This window comes from Nomascus leucogenys, chromosome X (genome assembly GCF_006542625.1).
Source record: "Nomascus leucogenys isolate Asia chromosome X, Asia_NLE_v1, whole genome shotgun sequence".
Taxonomy (NCBI): Eukaryota; Metazoa; Chordata; class Mammalia; order Primates; family Hylobatidae; genus Nomascus; species Nomascus leucogenys.
The window spans coordinates 15116033-15142650 of NC_044406.1; the positions used below are offsets into that span (position 1 = coordinate 15116033).

The 26618-nt window shown below is 44.0% G+C and overlaps 1 protein-coding gene across 3 annotated transcripts in view; it reads right to left on the reverse strand.

Annotated features, from left to right (window-relative positions):
- CTPS2 (CTP synthase 2) overlaps positions 1 to 26618 on the reverse strand; it is a 122780-nt gene that overhangs the window by 65425 nt on the left and 30737 nt on the right. For all 3 annotated transcript variants that reach the window (XM_030807072.1, XM_003261090.3, XM_030807073.1), the window contains exons 10-13: positions 23822 to 23910; positions 15744 to 15838; positions 12756 to 12818; positions 12608 to 12651 (exon numbers count right to left, since the gene is read on the reverse strand). In XM_030807072.1, the coding sequence (XP_030662932.1) occupies positions 12608 to 12651; positions 12756 to 12818; positions 15744 to 15838; positions 23822 to 23910 (291 nt within the window). The remainder of the gene's footprint in view (positions 1 to 12607; positions 12652 to 12755; positions 12819 to 15743; positions 15839 to 23821; positions 23911 to 26618) is intronic.

Below are 26618 nucleotides of genomic sequence, written 5' to 3' on the forward strand. Positions count from 1 at the left end.
GCTGTCGCCCAGGCTGGAGTGCAGTGGCACGATCTTGGCTCACTGCAACCTCCGCTTCCTGGGCTCAAGCAATTCTCCTGCCTCAGCCTCCCAAGTAGCTGGGGTTACAGGCGTGCATCCCCACATCCAGCTAATTTTTGTATTTTTAGTAGAGACGGGGTTTCACCATGTTGGCCAGGCTGGTCTCAAACTCCCAATCTCAGGTGATCCACCCACCTCAGCCTCCCAAAGTGCTAGGATTACAGGTCGCACCCGGCCCCTCTCACCCTTTCTTAAGCCATTATCAACCTCCTAAGGAGCTTTGTTAAACACTTGTTTCTAATCGCCACCCCCCAGGAAATTTTAACTCCAGAGATGTCTTGTGCATCTGTTTATGTGCTGTGTGCATATCTGTGCTTTAGACATGAAGATTTTTTTTAAACCCCAGTGCTGCCCTCCCCACCAAAAACCCAATTGTACGTGATATGCCTTTGAACAATGTTCTTCAAGCCGTTTATTATTTTTACCTCGCGCTCTAGAGCCCAGACTGCCACACTATACTTTCTGTAGTTAACATCTGAAAGATACGGGATCATTTCCACTTTCCTTTTGTTTTTTTTTGTTTTTTTTTTGAGACGAAGTCTCGCTCTGTTGCCCAGGCTGGAGTGCAGTGGCGCCATCTCGGCTCACTGCAAGCTCCACCTCCCGGGTTCACGGCATTCTCCTGCCTCAGCCTCCGGAGTAGCTGGGACTACAGGCGCCCGCCACCACGCCCGGCTAATTTTTTTTTTTTTTTTGTATTTTTAGTAGAGACGGGGTTTCACCGTGTTGGCCAGGATGGTCTCGATCTCCTGACCTTGTGATCCGCCCGCCTTGGCCTCCCAAAGTGCTGGGATTACAGGCGTGAGCCACTGCGCCCGGCCCATTTCCACTTTCAAAGTGTAGAAAATAATGATACTGAAGGCGTTTCAAACTACATAAGCCCTCTCCAAGATTCTGCTATACAGCTCTACCCTCAAGCTGAAAATCACTGCCTGTAAAGTACTGCCTTTGACTTATTTTTAGTTTCAGGGTTTTTTTGTGTTTTTTTTTTGTTTGTTGTTGTTTTGTTTTTGAGATAGGGTCTTGCTCGGTAGCCCAGGCTGGAGTGCATTGGCACTTTCAGGGCTCACTGCAGTCTTGACTTCCTGGGCTCAAGTGATCCTCCCACCTCAGTCTCCCAAGAAGCTGGGACTACAGGCATGTGCCACCATGCCTGGCTAATTTTTTTTTTTTTTACTTTTTGTAGAAACAGGGGTCTGCCTGTGTTGCCCAGGCTGGTGTCAAACTCGTGGGCTCGAGCAATCCACCCACCTTCGTCTCCCAAAGTGCTGGGATTACAGGCATGAGCCACCATGCCTGGCCTTTTTTTTTTTTTTAATCCAATGAACTTGAATGTGTATGCTGGGTTCTTCTGTCAAGTTGGCTGCTGTCATTTTTCCAGAAGCCGGATGACTCTCTGAGGTGGGCAAAGGAGCACATACCCACGCTCCCACCTCATCTACCCAAAAAAGGCTGGGCAGGGCCAGGCTTCTCTCTGGGATGTTTGAGCTCAGAGAGAGAGAAGTACCGGTTGATGTAAGCACAGGGATGGTGGGGACAGGGTGACCAAAGTGAACTGGGCACGAGATGAGTAGCTGGTATATAGTGACTTGGAAGGCAAGGTGCTTGAAATTTCCCGGAAAATCTCTGCAAGTGCACAGTAGAAACTATTATCATTGGTTATGTGCTTCAAGAGGACTGGGCAGATGAGGGGGCAGGAATAAGACAGCCACTATTCACTTGACAAATTCTTGGACATTTTGATTTCTGAGCCATATGGATGTGTGTCCTATCAAAAAGAATAAACGAAAATGTTCAATAGTAAGAGAACACTTTGTAAATCTCTGGCTGCTGCTCTTAGTGATTAGCCTCTCAGCATTCTTATTTGGAATAATCAGAAAAATACAACTATCTAAATTTTGGGAGGAGAGTATACTTGCGGAGATTTGGGAAGAAAGAAAATAAGTATGGAAGTTTCCCTCAATAATAAAGTGAAATTCATTGGAAGCCATTTCAAACATTTAGAGAGTTAACCAGAAAAATAGAAAAGTGGCCAGGGGCAGTGGCTCACGCCTGTAATCCCACCACTTTGGGAGGCTGAGGCAGGTGGATCGCTTGAGTCTAATAGTTCAAGACTAGCCTGGGCAGCATGGCGAAACCCTGTCTCTACAAAAAATACAAAAATTAGCCAGGCATAGTGGCGCACACCTACAATCCCAGTTACTCGGGAGGCTGAGGCAGGAGGATTATCTGAGCCCAGGAGGCGGAGGTTGCAGTGAGCCAAGATTGCGCCATTGCACTCCAGTCCAGCCTAGGTGACAGAGCAAGACTCTATCTCAAAAAAAAAAAAAAAAAAAAGGTGATTTCTAACCCACCAAGAAACAGGAGATTTTTATAAACAGTTGAGGGACCGTTTAAATACAATTTGTATCATTCTAATTCAACACAAGAGCATTCTCATGGTATTAAAACTCTTAAACATTTCTAACAACTCATTGCATTCCACTGTACAGATACCCCATAATAGTCTTAACTATTTCCCCATTGTGGGGCATTTAGATTGTTGTCATTTCCGATTCTTCCAAATATTATGATGAGTAGATTGTTGTCATTTCTAATTCTTCTAAATGTAATGAGTACCTATTCATATTTCTGTCAACATTTCCAATTTCCTTAGGAGAATTTCTGAGAAGTAAATGTCTGAGTCAGAGGGTATGGATATTTGTATGATTTGTCAAACAGATCACCTAACTGATTTCCCAAAAGGTTGTATGGATTCATAACTCTACAGGCAGGAAGGAGAACGCCAGCTTCACTCCCCAGAGAGCATTTGCTGGTCTCATTTTAACAACTGTTTTGTTCACAATGCTGCACATTTTTATTTGTTGCTGGTTGTAATAAGAATCCCTTACTATTTCACCATGAACTTTACTGTTGGCTACTGCTTTGTGAAAGATATTCTTCTTCTTGTTTAAGAAGTACTGGTGTCTTCCTAGTTCATTATGAGACTGTGAGCACCAGGTTTCAATGTTGAGCATGTATGGCGTTACACGGTTTCTCTTTTTTGTTCAATCAATATAATGTGTTAATTTAATTCCCAGGATAAACACACTACCCAGTCATGATCATTCTTTAATGCTGTTAAATTGGATGTTCGAATATTTTATTTGAGATTTTTTACAACTTCATTCCTAACCAACGTTAGTCTATAGTTTGAGTTTTTATTATTTGTGGTGTGTGTTTTGTTCAGTTCTGATATCTAGCTCATGCTAGCTTCTCATTTTAGCCTATGTTCGTTCTAGGTATCAATTAGCCCCTCGCAGAGTTAATATACATTATCTATTTCAACTCCAACATATATAAAGTACTTATTATGGGCAAGGCACTATACAAGATGCCATGAGAGATACAAATTTCCAGACCTCTGAGATTCTAAGTCAGTAAGTTTGGGACCAGGTCAGGGGAAGGATTCATCAAAAAAGTAGCATTTCAACTGGGCTCTGTAGAAAGAACCTTGAGGGGAGCATGCAGGAAAGGGGCAGCAGTGGGCATTCAGAAAGAGAGAAAATAGCCCAAGCAAACACATCGTGCCCAAATGCAAGGCCGTTTAGAGAATGCGCACACCATGTTTAGGGTGGAATGTCAAGTATGAGGAATGAAGAGGGCACACCCGCTTCAGATCATGAAAGTCTTTGGTCACCATGCTGAATCCACCCAAGGTCACAAAGGGAGTAAGAAGGTGTAGGAGTCACAGAATGACAAAAAAAAAAAAAAAAAATGTATATATTCAAGGTGTACAACAAGATGTGTTCATCTATGTATACACTGTGGAATGATTACCACGAGCAAGCTAACATATTCATCACTTCACGTAGTTACTGTTATGTGTGTGTGATGAGAGCAATGAAGATCCACTCTCTTAGCAAATTTCAGCCTCCCAAAGTGGTCCCCATGCTGTACATTAGATCTCCAGAACTTACTCATCTTATAACTGCAAGTTTGTGCCCTTTGACCAACATCTCCCCATTTCTCCCACACACCCCACATTTTCCATTTTCTTTATCTATTCATCTATCAGTGAACACTTAGGTTGATTCTGTATCTTGGCTATTATGAATAATGCTGCAACAAACATGAGTGCAGATACCTCTTGAACACAATAATTTCATATCTTTTGGATATATACCTGGTAGTGGGGTAGGTGGATCATATGGTAGTTCTATTTTTAATTTTTTGAGACACCTCCGCACTATTTTCCATAATAGTATAATGCCAATTTACATTCCCACCAAGAGTGTGCAAGGGTTCCCTTTCAGGAGAATTTTTCTTTCTTTTTTTTTTTTTTTAGACAGGGTCTTACTCTGTCACCCAGGCTGGAATACAGTGGCATGATCATGGCTCACTGCAGCCTCGACCTCCTCAGGCTCAGGTGATCCTCCCATCTCAGCATCCTGAGTAGCTGGGACTACAGGTACACACCACCACACCCAGCTAACTTTTTAATTTATTTATTATTGTTATTTTCTTTTGAGACAGAGTCTTGCTCTGTCACCAGGCTGGAGTGCAGTGACGCAATCTCAGCTCACTGCAACCTCCACCTCTCGGGTTCAAGCGATTCCCCTGCCTCAGCCTCCTGAGTAGCTGGGACTACAGGCACGCGCCACCATGCCCGGCTAATTTTTTTGTTTTTAGTAGAGACAGGGTTTCACCATGTTGGCCAGGATGGTCTCAATCTCCTGACCTCGTGATCCACCTGCGTCAGCCTCCCAAAGTGCCAGGATTACTTTTTTATTTTTTTGTAGACGGAGTTTCGCTTTTTTTTTTTTGGCCAGGCTGGAGTGCAATGGCACAATCTCAGCTCACTGCTGCCTCTGCCTCCCGGGTTCAAGTGATTCTTCTGCCTCAGCCTCCTGAGTAGCTGGGATTACAGGCATGCGCCACCACGCCTGGCTAATTTTGTATTTTTAGTAGAGACAGGGTTTCACCATGTTGGCCAGGCTGGTCTTGAACTCCTGACTTCAAGTGATCCGCCTGCCTTGGCCTCCTAAAGTGCTGGGATTACAGGCATGAGCCACACCGCGCCCGGCCTACTTTTTTATTTTTTTGTAGACAAGAGGTATCACCATGTTGACCAGGCTGGTCTTGAACTCCTGGGCTTAGGCAATCCTCTCACCTTGGCTGCCCAAAGTGCTTAGATTACAGGTGTGAGCCACCGTGCTCAGGCAAGAACTTTACTTTCTCTGAGTAGAAAAAAGTTACCTCAGCCAACAGTCTGATGTCAACTCTAAACGTACTATCCCCACAGAGACAGTATCAAAGGAGTATTAGGCTCCCAGAGTGGTCTGTAAAAAGCTATTTAACCCATATTATAGCTGCATTTTTTTTTTTTTTTTTTTTGAGACAGTTTCGCTCTTGTTGCCCAGGCTGGAGTGCAATGGCGCGATCTTGGCTCACTGCAACCTCCACCTCCCGGGTTCAAGTGATTCTCCTGCCTCAGCCTCCCAGTAGCTGGGATTACAGGCACCCACTACCACGCTCAGTTAATTTTTTGTATTTTTAGTAGAGATGGGGTTTCACTATGTTAGCCAGGCTGGTCTCAAACTCCTGACCTCAGGCAATCCACCGGCCTCAGCCTCCCAAAGTGCTGGGATTACAGGTGTGAGCCACCACACCTGGCCTATAGCTGTATTCCTAATGACTACTTTTATGGGAAAAAGGTTTTTTAACCCTAACTAACCTCCACGTGATTTCTATATGATCTTTGTAATAGTCAGGAGATGCTTACTTCAACACTCTAAATGCAAGCAAATCCTCAAAATAATCAAAATTGCCTAAAAGATAACTCTAAGTGGGCCATCTGGGTTTTTTTCAACACCTCTTAATTTGCATTCCATATGAAGTTGTTGAAAAATAATACAGATGAGGAAAATATTTTAAACAGGGCTTCAACTAAAGGCAGGAAAATGTTATGCATTAATTAATTATACTTAATGTATAACAAAAATCAACTTTCACCCAAATCAGCTTTTAATTATGTGACTGTTTCACAAATCTACTGCGGTAGATGTAAAATTCACTTAACCCTGAAAATTCCTGGATCAAAAAGGGATAAATGACATCATACCTATGACAAATAATGAAAACCGAAATAATATCAAATACCAAAATCTCAAACATCCATTTGCGTCTTGTTAAAATGCTTTGAATTTCTCCCTGTTCCTTTCCAATACCACCATCCAAGTGTGCATGTGTGTGCTGATGTCTTTTGAAGGTGGAACATGAATTCTGTCTTCACAGTATAATATCTTATGTAAATTCAGATTTTTTAGTTACCTTTTTCAACAAACAGAAAAGAAATGCTTAGAGTTAAGCACATTCACATGCCTACACATTAGATTGAGATTGTTCATTTATATATATATATATATATACACCTCAAAAGCTGAAAATATTCAAAATATAAAGTCCAAAGTGCTGTGAACTACCCTACAGATGAACTGGAGAGATCTGAAGCCAAGTTCAAGGTCAAGGATGTCAGCAGCAGCCATGTGATTGATATAGAGTTAGAATGTAAGTCAGCAACAGCTATGCTCCTGGTTATGTACCATCTAGAAGGCAGCTGAGACTACTTTGAAGCAGGGCAAAAAACCAGAGTTGCTTGAGAACCCTAAGTATTCTGCAAAGTCCCAGAGCCTTCAATTTCACCTTGTGGATTAAGCAGAGAAATGACACAATAAAATAAATTTTACTCATTCTCTCCTGGGCACTCTGAGACGCAGAAAGAGTCTACCTTAACCCTTAGGGGAAAATCTGTTTCTCTTTTTATGTGTATAAGAGACACCTTCTCTTGGAACTGTTCTGGATGCCAGTGTCTCTATTGATTTCATAATCAGCCACAGCTCTAATCATACATGCCAAAGGAGGGTCATGATGACCTATGAACAGATTTTAGGAGTAAATATTCCCTATAGAAGGCTCCTGGTTTCCAAATTGTTTACTTTCCTAGCTAGAAGAGCCAGAATGACCAATCCCCACAAAGTCACTGTTATTTGCTCAAGCTTAAGTAACTCTGCAGGCTTCATGGTGCTTGCTGCCTTATGATTCTATCTCCTTAGTCTTTTTTTTTTTAATAAGACTTCTCACATTGATACAAATGCTAGCTCTTAAGGCTATTTTTCTCCAACAAACTGATTGCAGGCCATAAAGATGTTCAATAGCAATTAGCTTTTATTGTTCTCATCTCACTTATGTGTATAGGAGCCATCAAAATGTAAAATGCACACATCCTCTGACTTAGCAACTCCCCTTCTAGGAATTTATCCCTGCAGATGTGTTCGCGCGTGGGTGCAAGGATATACGTACATGGATACTAATTTGCAGCATAATTTAAAGCAGCAAAATAATGGACACAAACTAAATATGAGACTGGTTAAATAAATAAGGATGCAGCCATATAGCATACAGCAGAGCAAGCACACCAAAGATATCCCTGCACATTGATGTGGAGTGATCAGTATATAAAGCAAGGTGGGAACAGTGTCTGGAGCATGCTACAAAGTTGTTTTGTTTGGTTTTGTTTTGAGACAGGGTCTCGCTCTGTAACCCAGGCTGGAGCGCAGCGGCGTGATCACAGCTCACTGCAGCTCAACCCGCCCGGGCTCAAGTGATCCTCCCCCGTCAGTCTCCCGAGTAGCTAGGACTATAGGTGCATGCCACCATGCCCAGCTAATTTTATTTATTTATTGTAGAGGCAAGGTGTAACTATGTTGCCCAGGCTGCTCTCGAACTCCAAGACTCAAGCAGTCCTCCCGCCTCAGCCTCCCAAAGTGCAGGGATTACAGGTATGAGACACTGCACCCAGCCAAGATTTTTTTTTATTTTTATTTTTTATTTATTTTTATTTTTTGAGACAGAGTCTCGCTCTGTCGCCCAGGCTGGAGTGCAGTGGCGCAATCTCGGCTCACTGCAAGCTCCGCCTCCCGGGTTCACGCCATTCTCCTGCCTCAGCCTCTCCTAGTAGCTGGGACTACAGGCGCCCGCCACCACGCCCGGCTAATTTTTTTTTTTGTATTTTTAGTAGAGATGGGGTTTCACCATGGTCTCGATCTTCTGACCTCGTGATCCGCCCGCCTCGGCCTCCCAAAGTGCTGGGATTACAAGCGTGAGCCACTGCGCCTGGCCCAAGATTTTTTTTTAAACGCAATACATATTCATACATGTGTGGCCAAGTGGGTACACACACACACAAACACACACACAAATCTCTGAAATAACTAAAGAAATGCATCAGCTGAGCTCCTGTAGTTTCAGCTACTTGGGAAGTTGAGGTGGGAAAATAACTTGAGCTCAGGAGTTCGACGCTGTAGAGCTCTATGATCATACCTGTGAATATCCAGCCTGGGCAACATAGTGAGACGGCCCATCTCTTTAAAAAGAAAAAAAGAAAGAAATGGATCAAAGTAGTTGCCACTGGGGAAGGGAACCGAAGTGAGGTGGGGGCAAAGGAGAGACAGTTCTGTACCTTTTTCTGCAGGGCTTAACTTTTTTACCCTGTGTATAAAAAAAATTTTTTTCATTTTTTTTGAGGCAGAGTCTTGCTCTGTCACCTTGCTCTGCACACCAGGCTGGAGTGCAGTGGTGCAATCTCGGCTCACTGGAAGCTCCGCCTCCTGGGTTCACGCCATTCTCCTACCTCAGCCTCCCGAGTAGCTGGGACTACAGGTGCGTGCCACCATGCCTGGCTAATTTCTTTGTATTTTTAGTAGAGACAGAGTTTCACCGTGTTAGCCAGGATGGTCTTGATCTCCTGACCTTGTGATCTGCCCGCCTTGGCCTCCCAAAGTGCTGGGATTACAGGTGTGAGCCCCCGTGCCCGGCCGTGTGTAAAAATTTTTTAATGCACATACACACACCCCCAGTAAAGAATAATCATCAAAGAATTAACCTTGCCAACACTATCTAACAGTGGCACCTACTGGTAAAATCACTTCCTATCCCAAAGTATATCTTAGAAGAGAAAACCCATAGTTTTCCTGGCACAGCCATTTCAGCTATTAGTCAGGAAATATGTTTATATCAAAGGCTCATAAGGAACCCTTCATTGGTATTAGGCCTTCTGAGCATAAGATTTAAAAGTACCATCTGGCTGGTAAGTTATGGTTCATTATGGTTTGAGTTACAAGCTATAAAAAAAGAGTGAAGAATGCTTCTGTGTGCTTCCGTGGGGTGATCTCCAGCATATAGTGTTAAGCGAAAAATGCAAGGCAGGAAAAGACTGTGCAGAGTATGCTACCATTTCCCTAAGAAGGGAAGTGGATTACAAAGATATACAGCTTCACTTCTATCTAAAAAATGGGAAGATAAACCAAGAACAAAAGAATGAATGCTTGCCATAAGGGAAGGGAGTGAACAGGCTACAGGGGACAGAAATAGAACTAGATTTCTCTAAATCAGTGGTTCTCAACCAGGGTGATTCTGCCCCTGCCCCCAAGAGATATTTGACAATATCTGGAGGTACTTTTAGTGTCACAATTGGGCAGGGGTTAGGGAGTGATACTGGCACCTAGTGGGCAGAAGCTCCCACACACAACAAAGAATGATGTGTCCCCAAATGTCGATAGCACAGATTATATATAAGGAACTTATATCTAGAATATATAAAGAATTGTTACAACTCAATAATAAAAATACAAATACCCCAATTTTAAAATAGACAAAGGATGTGAATGGACCTTTCTCCAGAGAAGACATACAAGTGGCCAATAAACACATGAAAAGATGCTCAACATCCTTAGCCATCAGGCAACTGCAAATCAAAGCCACAATGAGACACCACTTCACATCCACTAGGATGGCTATCATCAAAAAGACAGAAATAACAAATGTTCACAAGGATATGGACAAATTAGGACCCTCATACGTTGCTGGCAGGAAATTAAAATGTTGCGGCCACTTTGGAAAACAGTCCTGCAGTTCCTCAAAGGGTTAAACACAGAATTACCATATGACTCAGCAATTCCACTCCTGGTGAAATGAAAACATATGTCCACACAAAAACTTGCACATGAATGTTCACAGCAGCATTAGTCACAATGCCAAAAAGTAGAAACAATGCAGATGTTCATCAATGGATAAATAAAATGTTGCATGTCCATACAATGAAATATTAATCAGCAATAAAAAGAAACAAAGTACTGATACATGTTACAACATAGACCTTGAAAACATCATCCTAAGTAAAAGCAACCAGTCACAAAAGGCTATATATTGGATGATTCCATTCATATTAAATGATTCAAAGAGGCAAATCTATAAAGACAGAAGGTAGACTAATGGTGGCCTGGGGTTGGTGGGGATAGGAGGCTTGGGGGTGTCAGCTAAGGCGTGTGGGGTTTCTTTTTGGAGTAATGAAAATGGCCCAAAATTGCTTGTAATAAGAGTGGCACAGATCTGTGAATATGCTAAAAACCATTGGATTATACAGTTTTTTGTTTGTTCGTTTGTTTGTCTGTTTTTTGAGACAAAGTCTCACTCTGTTGCCCAGGCTGGAGTGCAATGGCACGATCTCAGCTCACTGCAACCAACACCTCCCAGGTTCAAGCAATTTTCCTGTCTCAGCCTCCCTAGCAGCTGGGATTACAGGCATGCACCACCACGCCCGGCTAATTTTGCGTATTTTTAGTAGAGATGGGGTTTCAACTTGTTGGCCAGTCTAGTCTCGAACTCCTGACCTCAAGTGATTGACCTGCCTAGGCCTCCCAAAGTGTTGGGATTACAGGCGTGAGCCACCGCGTCTGGCTAGATTATACAGTTTAAATGGCTAAATTTTGTGGTATATGAATTATATCTCAATAAAGCTGCTTAAAAAACCAATCGCAGGCCGGGTGCGGTGGCTCACGCTTGTAATCCCAGCACTTTGGGAGGCCGAGGCGGGCGGATCACGAGGTCAGGAGATCAAGACCACAGTGAAACCCCGTCTCTACTAAAATTACAAAAAATTAGCCTGGCGTGGTGGCGGGCGCCTGTAGTCCCAGCTACTCGGGAGGCTGAGGCAGGAGAATGGCGTGAACCCGGGAGGCGGAGCTTGCAGTGAGCCGAGATTGCGCCACTGCACTCCAGCCTGGGTGACAGAGCGAGATTCCGTCTCAGAAAAAAAAAAAAAAAACCAATCGCAATTGTGAGGCTCGAGCTCCATTAGAAGTAGGTGCCCAGCAGCAGGGACACGACTGGGTGTGCATGGGTGGCTGGCAAACAGGCTGACTGAAGGCCAACCATCATCTTGCAGAGCTCGCTCTGTTAGTGGTGAGCACAGTAGCATGGGGCAGAAGGCAGAGGCAGGTAAAGAAAAGAGGTCAGGAAAGGTTTCCTCAGATGAATAGGAAGTTGTTGGTAACTGAGTTGTTAATTAAATTCTTCAACGGTTTTATTGAGATTCCAGGAGGGAGAGGGATTTTAGGCAGGTGGACATCTCAGGTATAGGGAACCTCAGGCTGCATCTGAAAAACTAGTTCAGACTATCCAAACGTAAAACTCAAAGCATGTAGCCTGGGCAACATAGTGAGACCTTGTCTCTACAAAAAAATCAAAAAATGAGGTGGGAAGATTGCTTGACCCCAGGAGGTCTAGGCTTCGGTGAGCCGTGATCATGCCACTACATTCCAGCCTGTGTGACAGAGTGAGACCTTGCCTCAAAAAAACACAAAAAAGAAAAAAACTCAAAGCCTGGGAAGAATCAGGATGCCATGGGATGAATCAGCAAAGCAGCAGGTGACAGAGCACAATGGCTTTGGGACCCAGCCCAGAATCCTGGACTGAATATTTTAAGGGAAAAGAAACCGATGGAAGATGAGGACTGGCAGCAGAATCACTGTCACTTTTGTTTTAGAAAGACAGATGACCACCAGTGTGGAAAATAGGCAGACTGGCGATGAGTCTGGAGACAGGACAGCTCATTTATTTATAGTAGATGTTATAAATTGTTGTCACAGCCGATTTAATCCTTTCCTAAACATTAAGCTTGAAAGCTGCGACAAAGAGAAATCAGTCCAGGATTGTGACTGTCTTTAAGGCATAGCTGAGAAGATGGACTATCAAGAACAAAGGAATTTAATATAAGAATAATATAATTTAAAATGTGCTGGTGCTGTAAAGAAAAAATAATAATAGACCCCCCCCCCTTTTTTTTGAGAGGGAGTCTCACTCTGTCACCCAGGCTGGAGTGCGGTGGCACGATCTTGGCTCACTGCAACCTCCACCTCCTGGGTTCCAGCAATTCTCCTGCCTCAGCCTCCCGAGTAGCTGAGATTACAGGCATCTGCCACCACACCCAGCTAATTTTTGTATTTTTAGTAGAGACAGGGGTTTCACCATGTTGACCAGGCTACTCTCGAACTCCTAACCTCAAGTGATCCGCCCGCCTTGACCTCCCAAAGTGCTGGGATTACAGGGGTGAGCCATGGCGCCCAGCCAATAGCCCCTTATAAATTTAGGCAAGAGCCAGGACCCAAGTGACAATGACTGGACCCAGAAAGATAAACAAGCCACTTACCAGAGGAACTGGGGCATTTGGCCTAAATTCTGTAGAATCAGCATCTGAAGATTAAGAAAAGAGTTCAGTAATTCACCAATAGTGCTGAAAAATATTTGAAGAGAGAAAATTTTTTAAATAAATGGTCATTAGCAAACCTCAAACTTACCTTTCAAGTTAAGGCAGTTTCTTGCAAACTCTATCACTGCTAGTTGCATCCCAAGACAAACTCCTATTTTAAAAAGCACATATGCAAAGCAAATGAACTCACTTTGTATTCATTCACATTTTCTGTTCATTTGTTGGCTGCCTGTCTCCCCTATCTAGAATGCAGACTCCCAGAGAGCAAGACTCTGCCTGTTTTGCTCCCTGCTGTCCTCTCAGAACAATCCCTGACAAAGAGCAGGGCAGGGGCTTAGACTATCAAGAAGCCGCCTAAGTCCCAAAGTTGACAAAGAAGGAACATGAGGTCAGAAAAGTGCAGGGTCAACCGGGCGCAATGGCTCAAGCCTGTAATCTCAGCACTTTGGAAAGCCAAAGTGAGCAGATTATTTGAGGTCAGGAGTTCAAGACCAGCCTGGCCAACATGGTGAAACCACGCCTCTACTAAAAATACAAAAATTAGCCAGGTGTGGTGGCATGCACCTGTAATCCCAGCTACTTGGGAGGCTGAGGCAGGAGAATCACTTGAGCCCGGGAGGCAGAGGTTGCAGTGAGCTGAGATCACACCACTGTACTCCAGCCTGGGTGAGAAAGAAGGAAGGAAAGAAAGAGAAGAAAGAGAAAAAAGAGAGAAAGAGAGGAAGGAGGGGCTGGGTGTGGTGGCTCATGCCTGTAATCTCAGCACTTTGAGAGGCGGAGGCGGGCAGATCACGAGGTCAGGAGATCGAGACCATCCTGGCTAACATGGTGAAACTCCGTCTCTACTAAAAAAAAAAAAAATACAAAAAAAAATTAGCCGGGCGTGGTGGTGGGCGCCTGTAGTCCCAGCTACTCGGGAGGCTGAGGCAGGGGAGTGGCGTGAACCTGGGAGACAGAGCTTATAGTGAGCAGAGATTGCGCCACTGCACTCCAGCCTGGGCAACAGAGTGAGACTCTGTCTCAAAAAAAAAATAAAAAGAGAGAGAGGAAGGAGGGAAGGAAGGAAGAAGGGAAGGAAGGAAGAAGGGAAGGAAGGAAGGAAGGAAGGAAGGAAGGAAGGAAGGAAGGAGAAGGAAGAAGGAAGAAGGAAGGAAGGAGAAGGAAAAGGAAGGGAAGGGAAGGGAGGGAAGGGAGAAAGAGAGAGAGAAAGAAAGAAAGAAGAAAGAAAGAAAGAGAAAGAAAGAAAGAAAAGAAAGAAAGAAAGGAAGGAAGAAAGAAAAAGAAAGAAGGAAGGAAGGAAGGAAAGAGAGAGGCAGGGTCCATGAGACAAATCTGCCACCTTCTAGATTTGTCCCTGAGTTGAGGCATCTCAGTGGGCTGCAGTGCCTGATTCCTTCAGAGAACATCTAACACCCCAACTCAGAGGGAGTTTCCTGGGCTAAGATTTCCCACTCCTTCTCATGGTGACTTCACAGCCATAAACACAGGATTGGCCAGAGGGTGAGCGCCTACAGGACGTCAGGCTGCTAACCCACAGGACAGCCCCATAACCTTCACTGTAAGGAAAAGCAGCAGTGGGGGGTGGGGGTTGGAGACTCCACAGTGGGCTTGAGCATGGCGGGCAGCAGGCAAGGAGACACGATGGGCCTGAACAGAGTGCTCGGTGATGAAGGAAGGCAGACCTGTGTCGCCCAAGCCTGTTGCCACAGGGATGCTCCCAGACCCAGCTCCACCTTCACTGCAGTCCACCAATTCTCTCCACTAAACAAATGCCAAAGAGCATCCCAGATGCTCCTCCGATAGATACTTAAGAGGTACGCAGGGGAAACAAAGAAGGGAGCAATCAATATATCAGCGATGCCAGAACAGAAGTCAATAAGCAGGAAACAGCTGAGTGCTGGGGGGTGGGGGTGGCAGTGAGGGGGATTTCAGAAAGTTCCATATGGCTGGGACATAAAGAGATGCTATGCTAGACGGAAAGCTAAAGACCTGCAAACCATTCCATACCATTAAAATAATCTGAGGAGCATTACCCACATTTAGACAGAAACTTCAAAAAAAAAAAAAAAAACAATGGCCCCCAATGAGCTTAGACCAGTAAAAGAAAACAAGGTATCCAGGTAACTACTCCAGGCTTCTATTTTGAAAATGGATCCTAAGAGGAGAGAGTCTAAGAAGCTAATCAAAGAGCAGGTAATGGGGGGAAATAAATGGTCTGCTGGCACTAAAAGCCTGTCCAATGGGCTCATAAACCCACCCAGCCGTCCACTGCACAGTGGGAAACACAGCCTCTCTGCACTCCCCCTCCTGCCTGAGTCCCCAGCTACAGGGCTGCCTCTCCCGCATGAAGGTCTCATTTCCTCTGGTTTCCCTGGTACAGAAGCCATACTTCGCAATTTGAAAAAAAGCATTAAAAAGGCTCAACTCAGCCGGGCATGGTGGCTCAAGCCTGTAATCCCCACACTTTGGGAGTCTGAAGTGGGCAGATTGCTTGAGCCCAGGAGTTTGAGGCCAGCCTGGGCAACATAGCAAGACCTCATCTCTGAAAAAAAAAAAAAAAAAAAAACCACACACACAAACACACAAAAATTAGCCAGGCACAGTGGTGTGTACCTGTAGTCCCAGCTACTCTGGAGACTGAGGTGGGAATTGGAGAAGGTAAGCACAGTTGCAGATGGAGCCTTCTCCCAGCCTCTGCTACCCAGCTGGAATAGCAGCAAGTTCTCCTAGGATGAGAAACGTTTTCTGTAAAGGGTCACATAGTAAAGATTCTAGCCTCTTTCAGATAGTAAAGCTTCTAGGCCGTAGGGCCTGAAACTCTGACGTTGGACCACAAAAGCAGCCATAGACAATATGTAAACAAATTGGTGTGGCTGTGTTCCAATAAAGCTTTATTCATAAAAACAGGCTGTGGGCCAAATTTAGAATAGTTTGTTGACCCTATAGCAGACCATTTGGCACCTGAACTTTCAAATCCGAGTTCACACCTTTACGATAACAAACCTTCAGTGTTACCCCTCCTAGGTGTCAAAAATCTAATAAACTCATAGTTAGGGTCAATAAACATGAGTTTTACCCAGAAAAGGAATCTTCTTTGTCCTCGCCCAAGAAATCGCCTGGAGTTTTCCCAATGTTCCTCTGATTCCAAAGCCTCCAGGCACAAGAATACCACTGAAATCAACACAAAATGAGGGTAAACTTGACTATCCATTATTTTTTTTTTAAACTAGTGTTTTCAGCCATTCATGCAATGCTTGGTCCAATCACTAGTGACTATGCTCAAGCTCTATTTTCAGAACCAATTATATGACTTCAAACCCTGAACTTTTTTTCTGAAATCTTCCCAATGTTATGAAGAAATTGTGACAATTTCTCACAACTGACCTCAATATATATTTTATGATAAGTCTTTGTGGCATCAGAGCATATTAACTGAGAAATCCAATTCAATTAAGAATGCCACTGGGAAAAGAAACTGAATGAAAATAGGTTAAGGTTCTTTCAAAGCACTATTATAAAAATGTTAAGATCTCTCACATCATCGGAAAGAGTTAAATTGGAAAAATCAGCCTAAGATTTCAAACGCTAATTAAGTAGTGGCAAATGAAAATTTCTTGGCTAGAAGACTTTACAGACCTAGGCAAACACAACAGCAACGCAGTTCAACAGAAAACCCAGGAGGATCATGCTAACCTCATGATGCAATGCTGCCCCCAAGAGTTCTGTCAATTACTTACAAAATAAAACCTAAAATCTAAGACATGTGGCAAACATAATCAAGAGAGAAAGGGCTGCTCTGTCAATGGAGTAGCTATTCTTTATTTCTTTACTTTCCTAATAAACTTGCTTTCACTCTACTCTATGGACTCACCCTGAATTCTTCCTTGAGCGAGATCCAAGAACCCTCTCTTGGGGTCTGGATTGGGACCCGTTTCTGGTAACATCTTTCTAGCAACCAAAGAAGGGACAATACTGAGTACGTGGTGGGGTCCAGTAACATTTTTCTTTCTTTTTTTTTTTTTTTTGAGACAGAGTCTTGCTCTTGTCACCCAGACTGGAGTGCAGTGGCGCGATCTCGGCCCTCTCCAACCTCCGCCTCCCGGGTTCCAGCAATTCTCCGGCCTCAGCCTCCCAAGTAGCTGGGATTACAGGCACACACCACCATGCCCGGCTCATCTTTTGTATTTTAGTACAGATAGGGTTTCACCATGTTACCCAGGCTGGCCTCGAACTCTTGAGCTCAGGCAATAAGCCCACCTCAGCCTCCCGAAGTGCTGGGATTACAGGCGTGAGCCACCATGCCCAGCCTCCAGTAACATCTTTCTAGCGAAACATGTTAGGAACAATACTGAAGAGACCCCGGACCCAAAGGAAAATCATCTGTGTGCACCAATTGGCTGACTTTGGGTAAATGGGGTGCATATACCCAGATGAAGGATGGGATTGGGTTAGAGGCCCAACTTAGGGGAGTCTCTCCTAAGACAGACAGGGTTAAAGGCTCCTCTCAATAAAAGGCAAGGATGCTTGACTGACCTTGGGTTCCAGGCACAACTTAGGAAGGTTAGAGTCCTTCCTAAGGTTTAGGGGGTTAGAGGCCTCTCTCAGTAAAGTCCCTCTCTGCTAAGAATAGGTTTGGCACTATGGGATGTTAATTGCTATTCTCTTTGGATTATTCTGCCTTGCACTCTTTGCTGATAGCTATGGGTGACAGAACTAGGCATGTACAGGACCATGGGACATTGGGAGCTTTTTCCTCCCCAAAAGGGGAAACTTGAGAGTTGATGAGACTCCTGGAAAAGATCCCTTCACGACCGACAAGCAGCCACCTGAACTTTTCAGTGTCACTGCAATGGGTGCGTCTTTCTCTGGCCTCCCTGAGCTCTTTGCCTTCCCCAAAATGCTGTGGGCAATGCTTTTCTCCCTTTCTCTCCTTTCCTTTTCTTATCTTTTCTGTGACTCAAGGCGACCATCTTGCCCAGAGACGAGTTGAAACTCCTGGTCAGAGGTTGGATTAATGATGATGGGGCCCAACCAGGGGCAAGTTTGAGCCTTGCCAGTAAGATATTGGGTGCTAGGCAGAGTGGCTAATGTCTATGTTTTCTCACACAGATTTTGCTCTGGCCAGAACAGGAAAAGATAATTTTCTTTTGTGTTGCAGCTTGGTCCCCAGGGCTGTGGTGCAGCCAGCGGGGTCACTAGGGCTGCTTAAGGAAAGGGAACCCAGAAGCGTAGCATACCGACAAAAGGGTAAGAATTTCTTACCAGTCAGACTTCTGGCCTCTCTCTCTCTGTGCAAATTGGTTGAATGAATGGTAAAAATCACTGTTTATCTCCTCTGTAAAGTTTTGATTAATGGTAAGAAGGATTTGTGAGGCTACTCTTAAGCTACAGTGAATCTGGTGTGCTTTGTGTGTCTTTCTGTATTGTTCTGTCATAATGAGGGGTACCTTAGGACAGAATGTGGGCCTAGGACCCCTGTAAGCCTGCTGTTCAAACCACCCCAGCAAACTGGTCAATAACAAACTTTGCTGTAGGTCCCTGAAGAAAAACTGGATAAGGGTTCCCTCTCATCTTGTTTCATGTCCTTGGGAGCTTGACCTTGTAACCATGTGGCAGTACTTTCTCTTCGTCTCCATCATCACAATGGCGACCTGGGTTCAGGGTTCAATTCCTAGCTTAGGGGATGAGCTTTTCTGATTGATATTTGGGTGCTCACAACTACTGGATCTTCTTTCTGTCTGTACATTTCTATGTGTTGTGTGTGTGATGTTAAAAAAAAGCTTTAATTGGTTTAAAAATAGTAAGGCTTAAATCAAGTATTTTGTAAGAAAAGTAAAAATTGTAATGACTTTTAGTTCACATGACTTTAGTAATCTTTGGGTAATAAAAACAGCTTTAAAGATTATTGGGAAAATAAAGACATTTGGTCTAAATTAGGCAGGTCAGATATTAGATTTTCTCAATGCTTTAAGGTCATAAACTGCTTTGACTTTTGAAAATTGTTCAATTTACCTACTTTGGAGCATTAGATTCTAGATAAGGCCTGGGGACATGTTGAAGGCCATGACCCCTAGCTATGCTGGAAAAGGTCCGACCTTATCTAGTGTCCTAGGCTCCATACCTAGTACATAATTAAAATTGCTTTCTAACCAGGTTTTTCACCAAAAGTAAAAGTTCCTAAGAGTTAACAGTGTAATCTGTCATTGAGACTACTGAAGAAACAGTTTTACATGCAAGCTGTATAAGGAAAGTGAAATGTGTTTTTAGTAAAAGATTATAAGAAGGCATGGAAAGTGGATTTTTTTTTTTTTTTTTTTTTTTTTTTTTGCCTAGATTAAAAGGTTAAAGGATTGTTTTTTGCTTTTTTGTTTTTGTTTTCAGACAAAGTTTCACTCTTGTTGCCCAGGCTGGAGTGCAATTGTGCAATCTTGGCTCACTGCAACCTCCACCTCTTGGGTTCAAACAATTCTCCTGCCTCAGCCTCCCAGGTAGCTGGGATTACAGGTATGCACCACCACACCTGGCTAATTTTGTATTTTTAGTAGAGATGGGGTTTCACCATGTTAGTCAGGCTGGTCTAGAACTCCTGACCTCAGGTGATCCACCCATCTCAGCCTCCCAAAGTGCTGGGATTACAGGCGTGAGCCACTGCGTCCAGCTAATGGATTCTTTTAAGTTAGATAAGATAAAGCTGAAAGTTTGAGCAAGTTGTAGAAGGTTTGTGAAGGATTAATCTTATAAAAGAAATCATGCAGGCCGGGCATGGTGGCTCACTCCTGTAATCCCAGCACTTTGGGAGGCCAAGGCGGGTGGATCACGAGGTCAGGAGATCGAGACCATCCTGGCTAACACGGTGAAACCCTATCTCTACTAAAAATACAAAAATTAGACGGGCATAGTGGCGGGTGCCTGTAGTCCCAGCTACTCGGGAGGCTGAGGCAGGAGAATGGCGTGAACCCGGGAGGCAGAGCTTGCAGTGAGCCGAGATTGCACCACTGCACTCCAGCCTGGGCAACAAGGGGAGACTCCGTCTCAGAAAAAAAAAAAAAAAAAGAAATTATGTGTGTGGACATTGGCTAAAGTTAAAGGTGTATTCAGGTTTTCCATAAATTGAACATTGAAATAAAAGCACAACAGGTTTCTCTTAGAGTGCTGATCTGCTCTTTAACAAAAGCTTGTAAAGGAGCCAGGCGTGGTGGTTCATGCCTGTAATCCCAGCACTTTGGGAGGCTGAGGTGGGCAAATCACTTGAGGTCAGGAGTTCGAGACCAGCCTGGCTGACATGGTGAAACCCCATCTCTATAAAAATGCAAAAAAAATTAGTCGGGCATGATGATGGTGCCTGTAATCCCAGCTACTCGGGAGGATGAAGCAGGAGAATTGCTTGGACCCATGAGGCGGAGGTTGCAGTGAGCCAAGATCATGCCACTGCACTCCAGCCTGGGTGACAGAGCAAGAGACTGTGTCTCAAAAAAAAAAAAAAAAAAAAAAAAAAAAAAAAAACTTGTAAAGGATTATAGAAGGTTTGTAAAAATCTTACCTTATGGTCAAACTAAAACTGGATAGATTTATGTATAAGGTTTTATTAAAAATTGGGTTTGACCTCAATTTAATGCACTAATGCCATGGTGAAGTTTGGCATATTTGGTATAAAAATTATACAAAAAGCACTGTCAAATATGAAACGGTGTTTGGCTTTCTTTGGGCTGTATTTGTATAAATATGTTATTGGTATGTGTTCCAAAATTATGAGAAACTTCTATAATTCTGACTTCGTGTATGTTATTAATAATTATCATTGTTATGCAAAATTGTTGTAAGCCACAGATGTAACAAATTCCTAGTCAATTGTGGCTTTAATAGTGGCTGCCCTAAAACATTTTGTCACCCACAGACAATTGTATTATTTTGGTCCTCTTTAGAAGGTAGTTAATAATCACTATAGAACTCTAACAGGTGTTCTTAAATGCAGGTTTCTGAAAACTTTGGAGATTGTGACAGCAGAATAGAGGAAAATCTTTCCGGACTCTCATGGAGAACTGAAATGTTCATGACTATCAAGTAGAACAGGAGTTAGCTCCATGGAATGAACTAATAAAAAAGTAATATTTTTTACTTTGCTTAAAATGTTGCTGATCCTTTTTGTTTTATTTTTCAGAGGCAAGAAAACTGTTCTTTTGAGCTATATACAGCTTGTAACAATTGAGTAAAGTATACTCCTGTGAACAAAATTTGGAGCATATTTGTTTCTCTCTACCTGATTTGTCCAGAATTTGAAAACTATCTTTGAGTATTCTTAACTTATGGCAATATAGTTATTTGCATAAGTGCAATAAGAATTTTTTTTTATTTTGCAACAGGACACAATTGGAGGGAGAAACTGGTTATATTACCAAGGCTTTGACTGGAATGGTGTGCTTTCCTGTAAAGAATCGAACTGAATTGTAAAGCCAATACAAGCCCCTTGGGAAAACTGGCCTCATACCTTGTCTACACAGTCTCTGTACAGGGTTTCTGACCTGTGGTAACTAAAGAATGTCACTTTCTGACAGGTCCAGGAGCCTCAAGTTATCTTGGGACCTCAAAAGGAGAGGAATTTACCCAATTCATAGGTATTTGAGGGTACAAACCCATGGCTGGGCTCAGCTTTAAAAAAGGTCTTATCTGAGATTCCTTATGGAACAAGGTTCCATCAAAGCCAATTTTTTTTTTTTTTTTTTGAGACGGAGTCTCGCTCTGTTGCCCAGGCTGGAGTGCAGTGGCGCTATCTTGGCTCACTGCAAGCTCCACCTCCCGGGTTCACGCCATTCTCCTGCCTCAGCCTCCCAAGTAGCTAGGACTATAGGCGCCCGCCACCACGCCCGGCTAATTTTTTGTATTTTTAGTAGAGACGGGGTCTCACCGTGTTAGCCAGGATGGTCTCGATCTCCTGACCTCGTGATCCGCCTGCCTCAGCCTCCCAAAATGCTGGGATTACAGGCGTGAGCCACTGCGCCCGGCCCATCAAAGCCAATTTTAAAAGCCTATTGAAAAATAATTATTCTTGCTGCACTTTATACAAATAATCAGGCCAAGTATAATAAAGCAAATTGTTCTTACCATGATTTGTCTTTAGTAAAAATGGGAAACTGGAGAGAGAAAAAATTGTTTCAAGAACTATAGTCTACCTGTTATTATTATAGATTCTAGTCTCATTGGTTGTTTTTGAAGTTTTTTTCTGCAATTTAGACTGACCCTGCTTATTCCTGTGAAACAATCAGTGATCTGTGACTGCAGCTCAGAAAAAAACAAGAGCAGGGCTGGGCGTGGTGGCTCACGCCTGTAATCCCAGCACTTTGGGAGGCCGAGGCGGGTGGATAATGAGGTCAAGAGTTCAAGACCAGTCTGGCCAACATGGTGAAACCCGTCTTTACTAAGAATACAAAAATTAGCCAGGCATGGTAGTACATGCCTGTAATCCCAGCTACTTGGGAGGCTGAGGCACAACAACTGCTTGAACCTGGGAGGCGGAGGTTGCAGTGAGCCGAGATCGTGCCACTGCACTCCAGCCTGGGAGACAGAGCAAGACTCTGTCTCGGAAAAAGAAAAAAAAAAAAGAGGGATGGGTAATGTAAAAATTGGGGTCAGTATTCTAATTCTGGGCATGTGTTGAAATCAGCTAGCAACTGCATATCAGCTTGGTTCCAACAGTTGCCCAGTTCACGGAAAGCCTTCTAATTTAGTTTACTTGGGATAATTTTTTGCTTTACTGTTGTGGAATATATTGCTATTGTACTCTTTGTGTAGGAATGCAGAATAAGCTTACTCAATGTTTTCTTAAATTAAACATTTATTAATCTTCCAGATATCACCTTTTGTTAGAACTCAGAGTTGTGAATGGCCCTTACCATCTGACGCTTTCTGACTGACCTCTTCTCTACCCCAAATACAAGGGACTCTAATAGTTAGGGAGGAATGTCATTGCCCCTATTCAACACGAAGAAGTTACAGAAGATGGAGCTTTGTCCCTCTGCAACCGTTAGTATTAAGAGTTCTCTTATAAAAGGGAGAGGGGAAATGTTGAACCAGAGCAACTCCATCTTGAATAGGGGCTGGGTAGAATAAGGCTGAGACCTACTGGGCTGCATTCCCAGATAGACAGGCATTCTAAGTCACAGGATGAGATAGGAGGTCAGCAAAAGACACAGGTCATAAAGACTTTGCTGATAAAACTGGTTGCCGTAAAGAAGCCAGCTAAAAGCCACCAAAACGAAGACGGCAATGAGAGTGACCTCTGGTCATCCTCACTGCTACACTCCCACCAGTGCCATGATAGTTTACAAATGCCACGGCAACATCAGGAAGTTACCCTATATGGTCTAAAAGGGGGAGGCATGTATAATTCATCCCTTCTTTAGCATATAACCAAGAAATAACCATAAAAGGGGCAACCAGCAGCCCTCAGGGCTGCTCTGCTTGTGGAGTAGCCATTCTTTAATTCCTTTACTTTCCTAATAAACTTGCTTTCACTTTTTAAAAAGAGAGAAAAAAAAAAAAGCTGTCATTCTTGTACTTTAACTTTGTATATGTAAGATTCATCTCTGCATCTTTCAGGAGAATCAACACACTTCCCCACAGTATCCCCATCCTCCCCAAATAAAACCATTTCTATGCACATGCCACCAGCATTAACGTGGCACATTTTTCTTTTTTTTTTGAGACAGAGTCTTGCTCTTTCGCCCAGGCCAGAGTGCAGTGGCGCAATCTCCGCTCACTGCAAGCTCTGCCCCCGGTTCACACCATTCTCCTGCCTCAGCCTCCTGAGTAGCTGGGACTACAGGCGCTCGCCACCACGCCCGGCTAATTTTTTTGTATTTTTAGTAGAGATGGGGTTTCACCGTGTTAGCCAGGATTTTCTCAATCTCCTGACCTCGTGATCCACCTGCCTCAGCCTCCCAAAGTGCTGGGATTACAGGCGTGAGCCACCGCGCCCGGCCGACATGGCACATTTCAAATCAATGCAGTATGATCATGGCACAACCACCTGCAAAGACCACAAGTACTCCAAACTACCTTTCAAAATGCATGAAAATTAGAAATTAGGGTAAACTGAATCATTACAGAAAAAGTACAACGCTCCTATCCTAACTGGTGTGCATGGGCCCTGGTACTCACTCAGCTTTGCATAGCTTCTGCCAAGCTTCATGAAATTTCACAGGGTCCTCGGTTTCGGTGATCTTCTCCAGATCAATGGAGTCTATGTACTAAAAAACATCCAACAGATAAAAGGAGTATTTAAGAAAAATAAACACTCAAAAATACTACAGCCATCTAATACTATGACACATTATTCAATAATTACTTATTATGCAAACACTGTACTGGGCACTAGGGATAGAAAAACATAGTCTCTGTTTTGTGGTTCTTACAATCTTTCAGAAAGATTACAAAACCAGATAAAGGGGCATCCACACTATACTGTGATAACGGCTATGAAAGACAAAGAGGAGAACGATGCAGAAGTAACTTGGGGTCAACTGCATGGGGTGGCACGTGCCTGTAGCCCCAGCTACTCGGGAAGCTGAGGTGGGAGGATCCTTTGGGCCTGGGAGGTCCGGGCTGCAATGATCCCTGATCGTGACACTGCATTCCAGCCTGAGTGACAGAGTGAGACACTGTCTCAAGAAAAAAAAAAAAAAAAAAAAGCAACTAGGAGGTCACTAGAACTGATCACTGGAGGAAAGACAGGAAGGATCGACGTCAAGGAAGAGCTCTGAGGAGGTAATGTTCAAGAAGCCAGCAGAGAGGAGAGCAGAAGCAAGATAAGCACGTGTGTGATGGGAGGCAGCAGGAGACAAAGAGAGGAGGGGAGAAGGGTATGAAATCTCCAGTAGGCTGGGCGCATTGGCTCACGCCTGTAATCCCAGCACTTTGGGAGGCCGAGGTGGGCAGATCATCTGAGGTTAGGAATTCAAGACCAGCCTTACCAACGTGGCAAAACCCCGTCTCTACTAAAAATATACAAATTAGCCAGGCGTGGTGGTGGGTGCCTGTAATCTCAGCTACCCGGGAGGCTGAGGCAGAAGAATCACATGAACCCAGGAGGCAGAGGTTGCAGTGAGCTTAGATTGTGCCACTGCACTCAAGCCTGGGCAACAGAGTGAGACTCCGTCTCAAAAAAGAAAAAAAGAAATCTCCAGCAAAGGAACCACTTATATGAAACCTCAGAGGAAAAAGAGAGAAAGTGGTAGCCACTCTGGGCCCCTCAAAAAAGGCCCCACCCAGCGAGAGGACAGACCTGATTGGTTGGAGGAAGGCAAGGGATGAGGCTGAGAAGCCATGACACAGAGTTGACACTTGAAGCCACTTGCAATGGTTTGAATGTCTGTGTTCCCCCAAAATTCCTATGTTGAAATCCCAACTCCCAAAGGAATGGTATTAAGAGGTGGGTGGGGTCTTTGAGAGATGATTAGGTCAAGAGGGCAGAGCACATAGGAATAGGATTAGTGCCCCTATAAAAGAGGCCTCATAGACCTCCCTCACCCCTTCCGCCACATGGGGATATAACCACAGGTTGGTGCTCTGCACCCAGAAGAGGGCCCTCACCAGAACCCGGCCACATGCTGGCACCCTAATCTTGGACTTCCAGCCTCCAGAACCGTGAGAGAGAAATGGCAGTTATTTGTAAGCCACCTGGTCTATGGTACTTTGTTACAGCAGACTGAACAGACTGAGACACCACTGAAAGATCTTAAGTAAAGGGATGACAGAAACAGAGAGAATCGAGAAAGATTTTACAAAGATCACTCTGGTACAGAGTGTGGCAAAGGCAGGGAAGACTGGCAGCTAGAAACCAGCCCAGAAGCCGCTGCAGCTGCAGCAAACCAGGAGAGATAGACAAATGCAGCCCAACCTTAGAAGGAAGATGACAAGGCCATGATTCAAATAGTACTTAGGAGAAACTAATGTCAATGAATCCTATCAGATGAAGCATCATGTGCACCAATTCTTATGTATATAACAGTCCCTCTGTATCTATATTAGTTTAGTATTTCTTCTGTAAAAATGACTCTCCTGGCCAAGCGCAGTGGCTCACGTCTATAATCCCAGCACTTTGGGAGGCTGAGGCAGATGCATCACTTAAGGCCAGGAATTTAAGACCAGCCTGGCCAACATGGCAAAACCCTGTCTCTACTGAAAATACAAAAATTAGGTGTGGTAGCAGGCACCTGTAATCCCAGCTACTCGGGAGGCTAAGGCACAAGAATTGCTTGAAACCAGGAGGCGGAGGTTGCAGTGAGCCAAGATCGCACCACTGCACTCCACCCTGGGAGACAGGGCGAGACCCTGTCTCAAAAAAAAAAGAAAAAAAAAAAAAGAGAGAAAAAAAGACAATCCAAATAAACTTTAAGATACAAATTTTTAAAGGCTTTATAAAATGTATATGTCATGGCAATTTTTCCATTGCCATTTTCTTTTTTTATATAATGGGGCAGGCAGCTTGGAGGAGTGGGAGGAACGGGAAGTAAACTATTCCTTAGAAAGCCAAAAATAAAAAGTGATTAGGGGCTGGGCGTGATGGCTCACGCCTGTAATCCTAGCACTTTAGGAGGCCAAGACAGGAGGAACTGTTTGAGGAGTTCGAGACCAGCCTGGGCAACATAGCAAGACCCCGTCTCTATAAAAATTAAAAAATAGGCCAGGCACGATGGCTCACGCCTGTAATCCCAACACTTTGGGAGGCCAAGGTAGGTGGATCACCTGAGGTCGGGAGTTCGAGACCAGCCTGGCCAACATGGTGAAACCCCGTCTCTACTAAAAATACAAAAATTAGCTGGGCATGGTGGCACACGCCTGTAATCCCAGCTATTCGGGTGGCTGAGGCAGCAGAATCACTTGAACCCAGGAGGCAGAGGTTGCGGTGAGCCGAGATGGCACCACTGTACTCCAGCCTGGGCAACGAGAGCAAAAC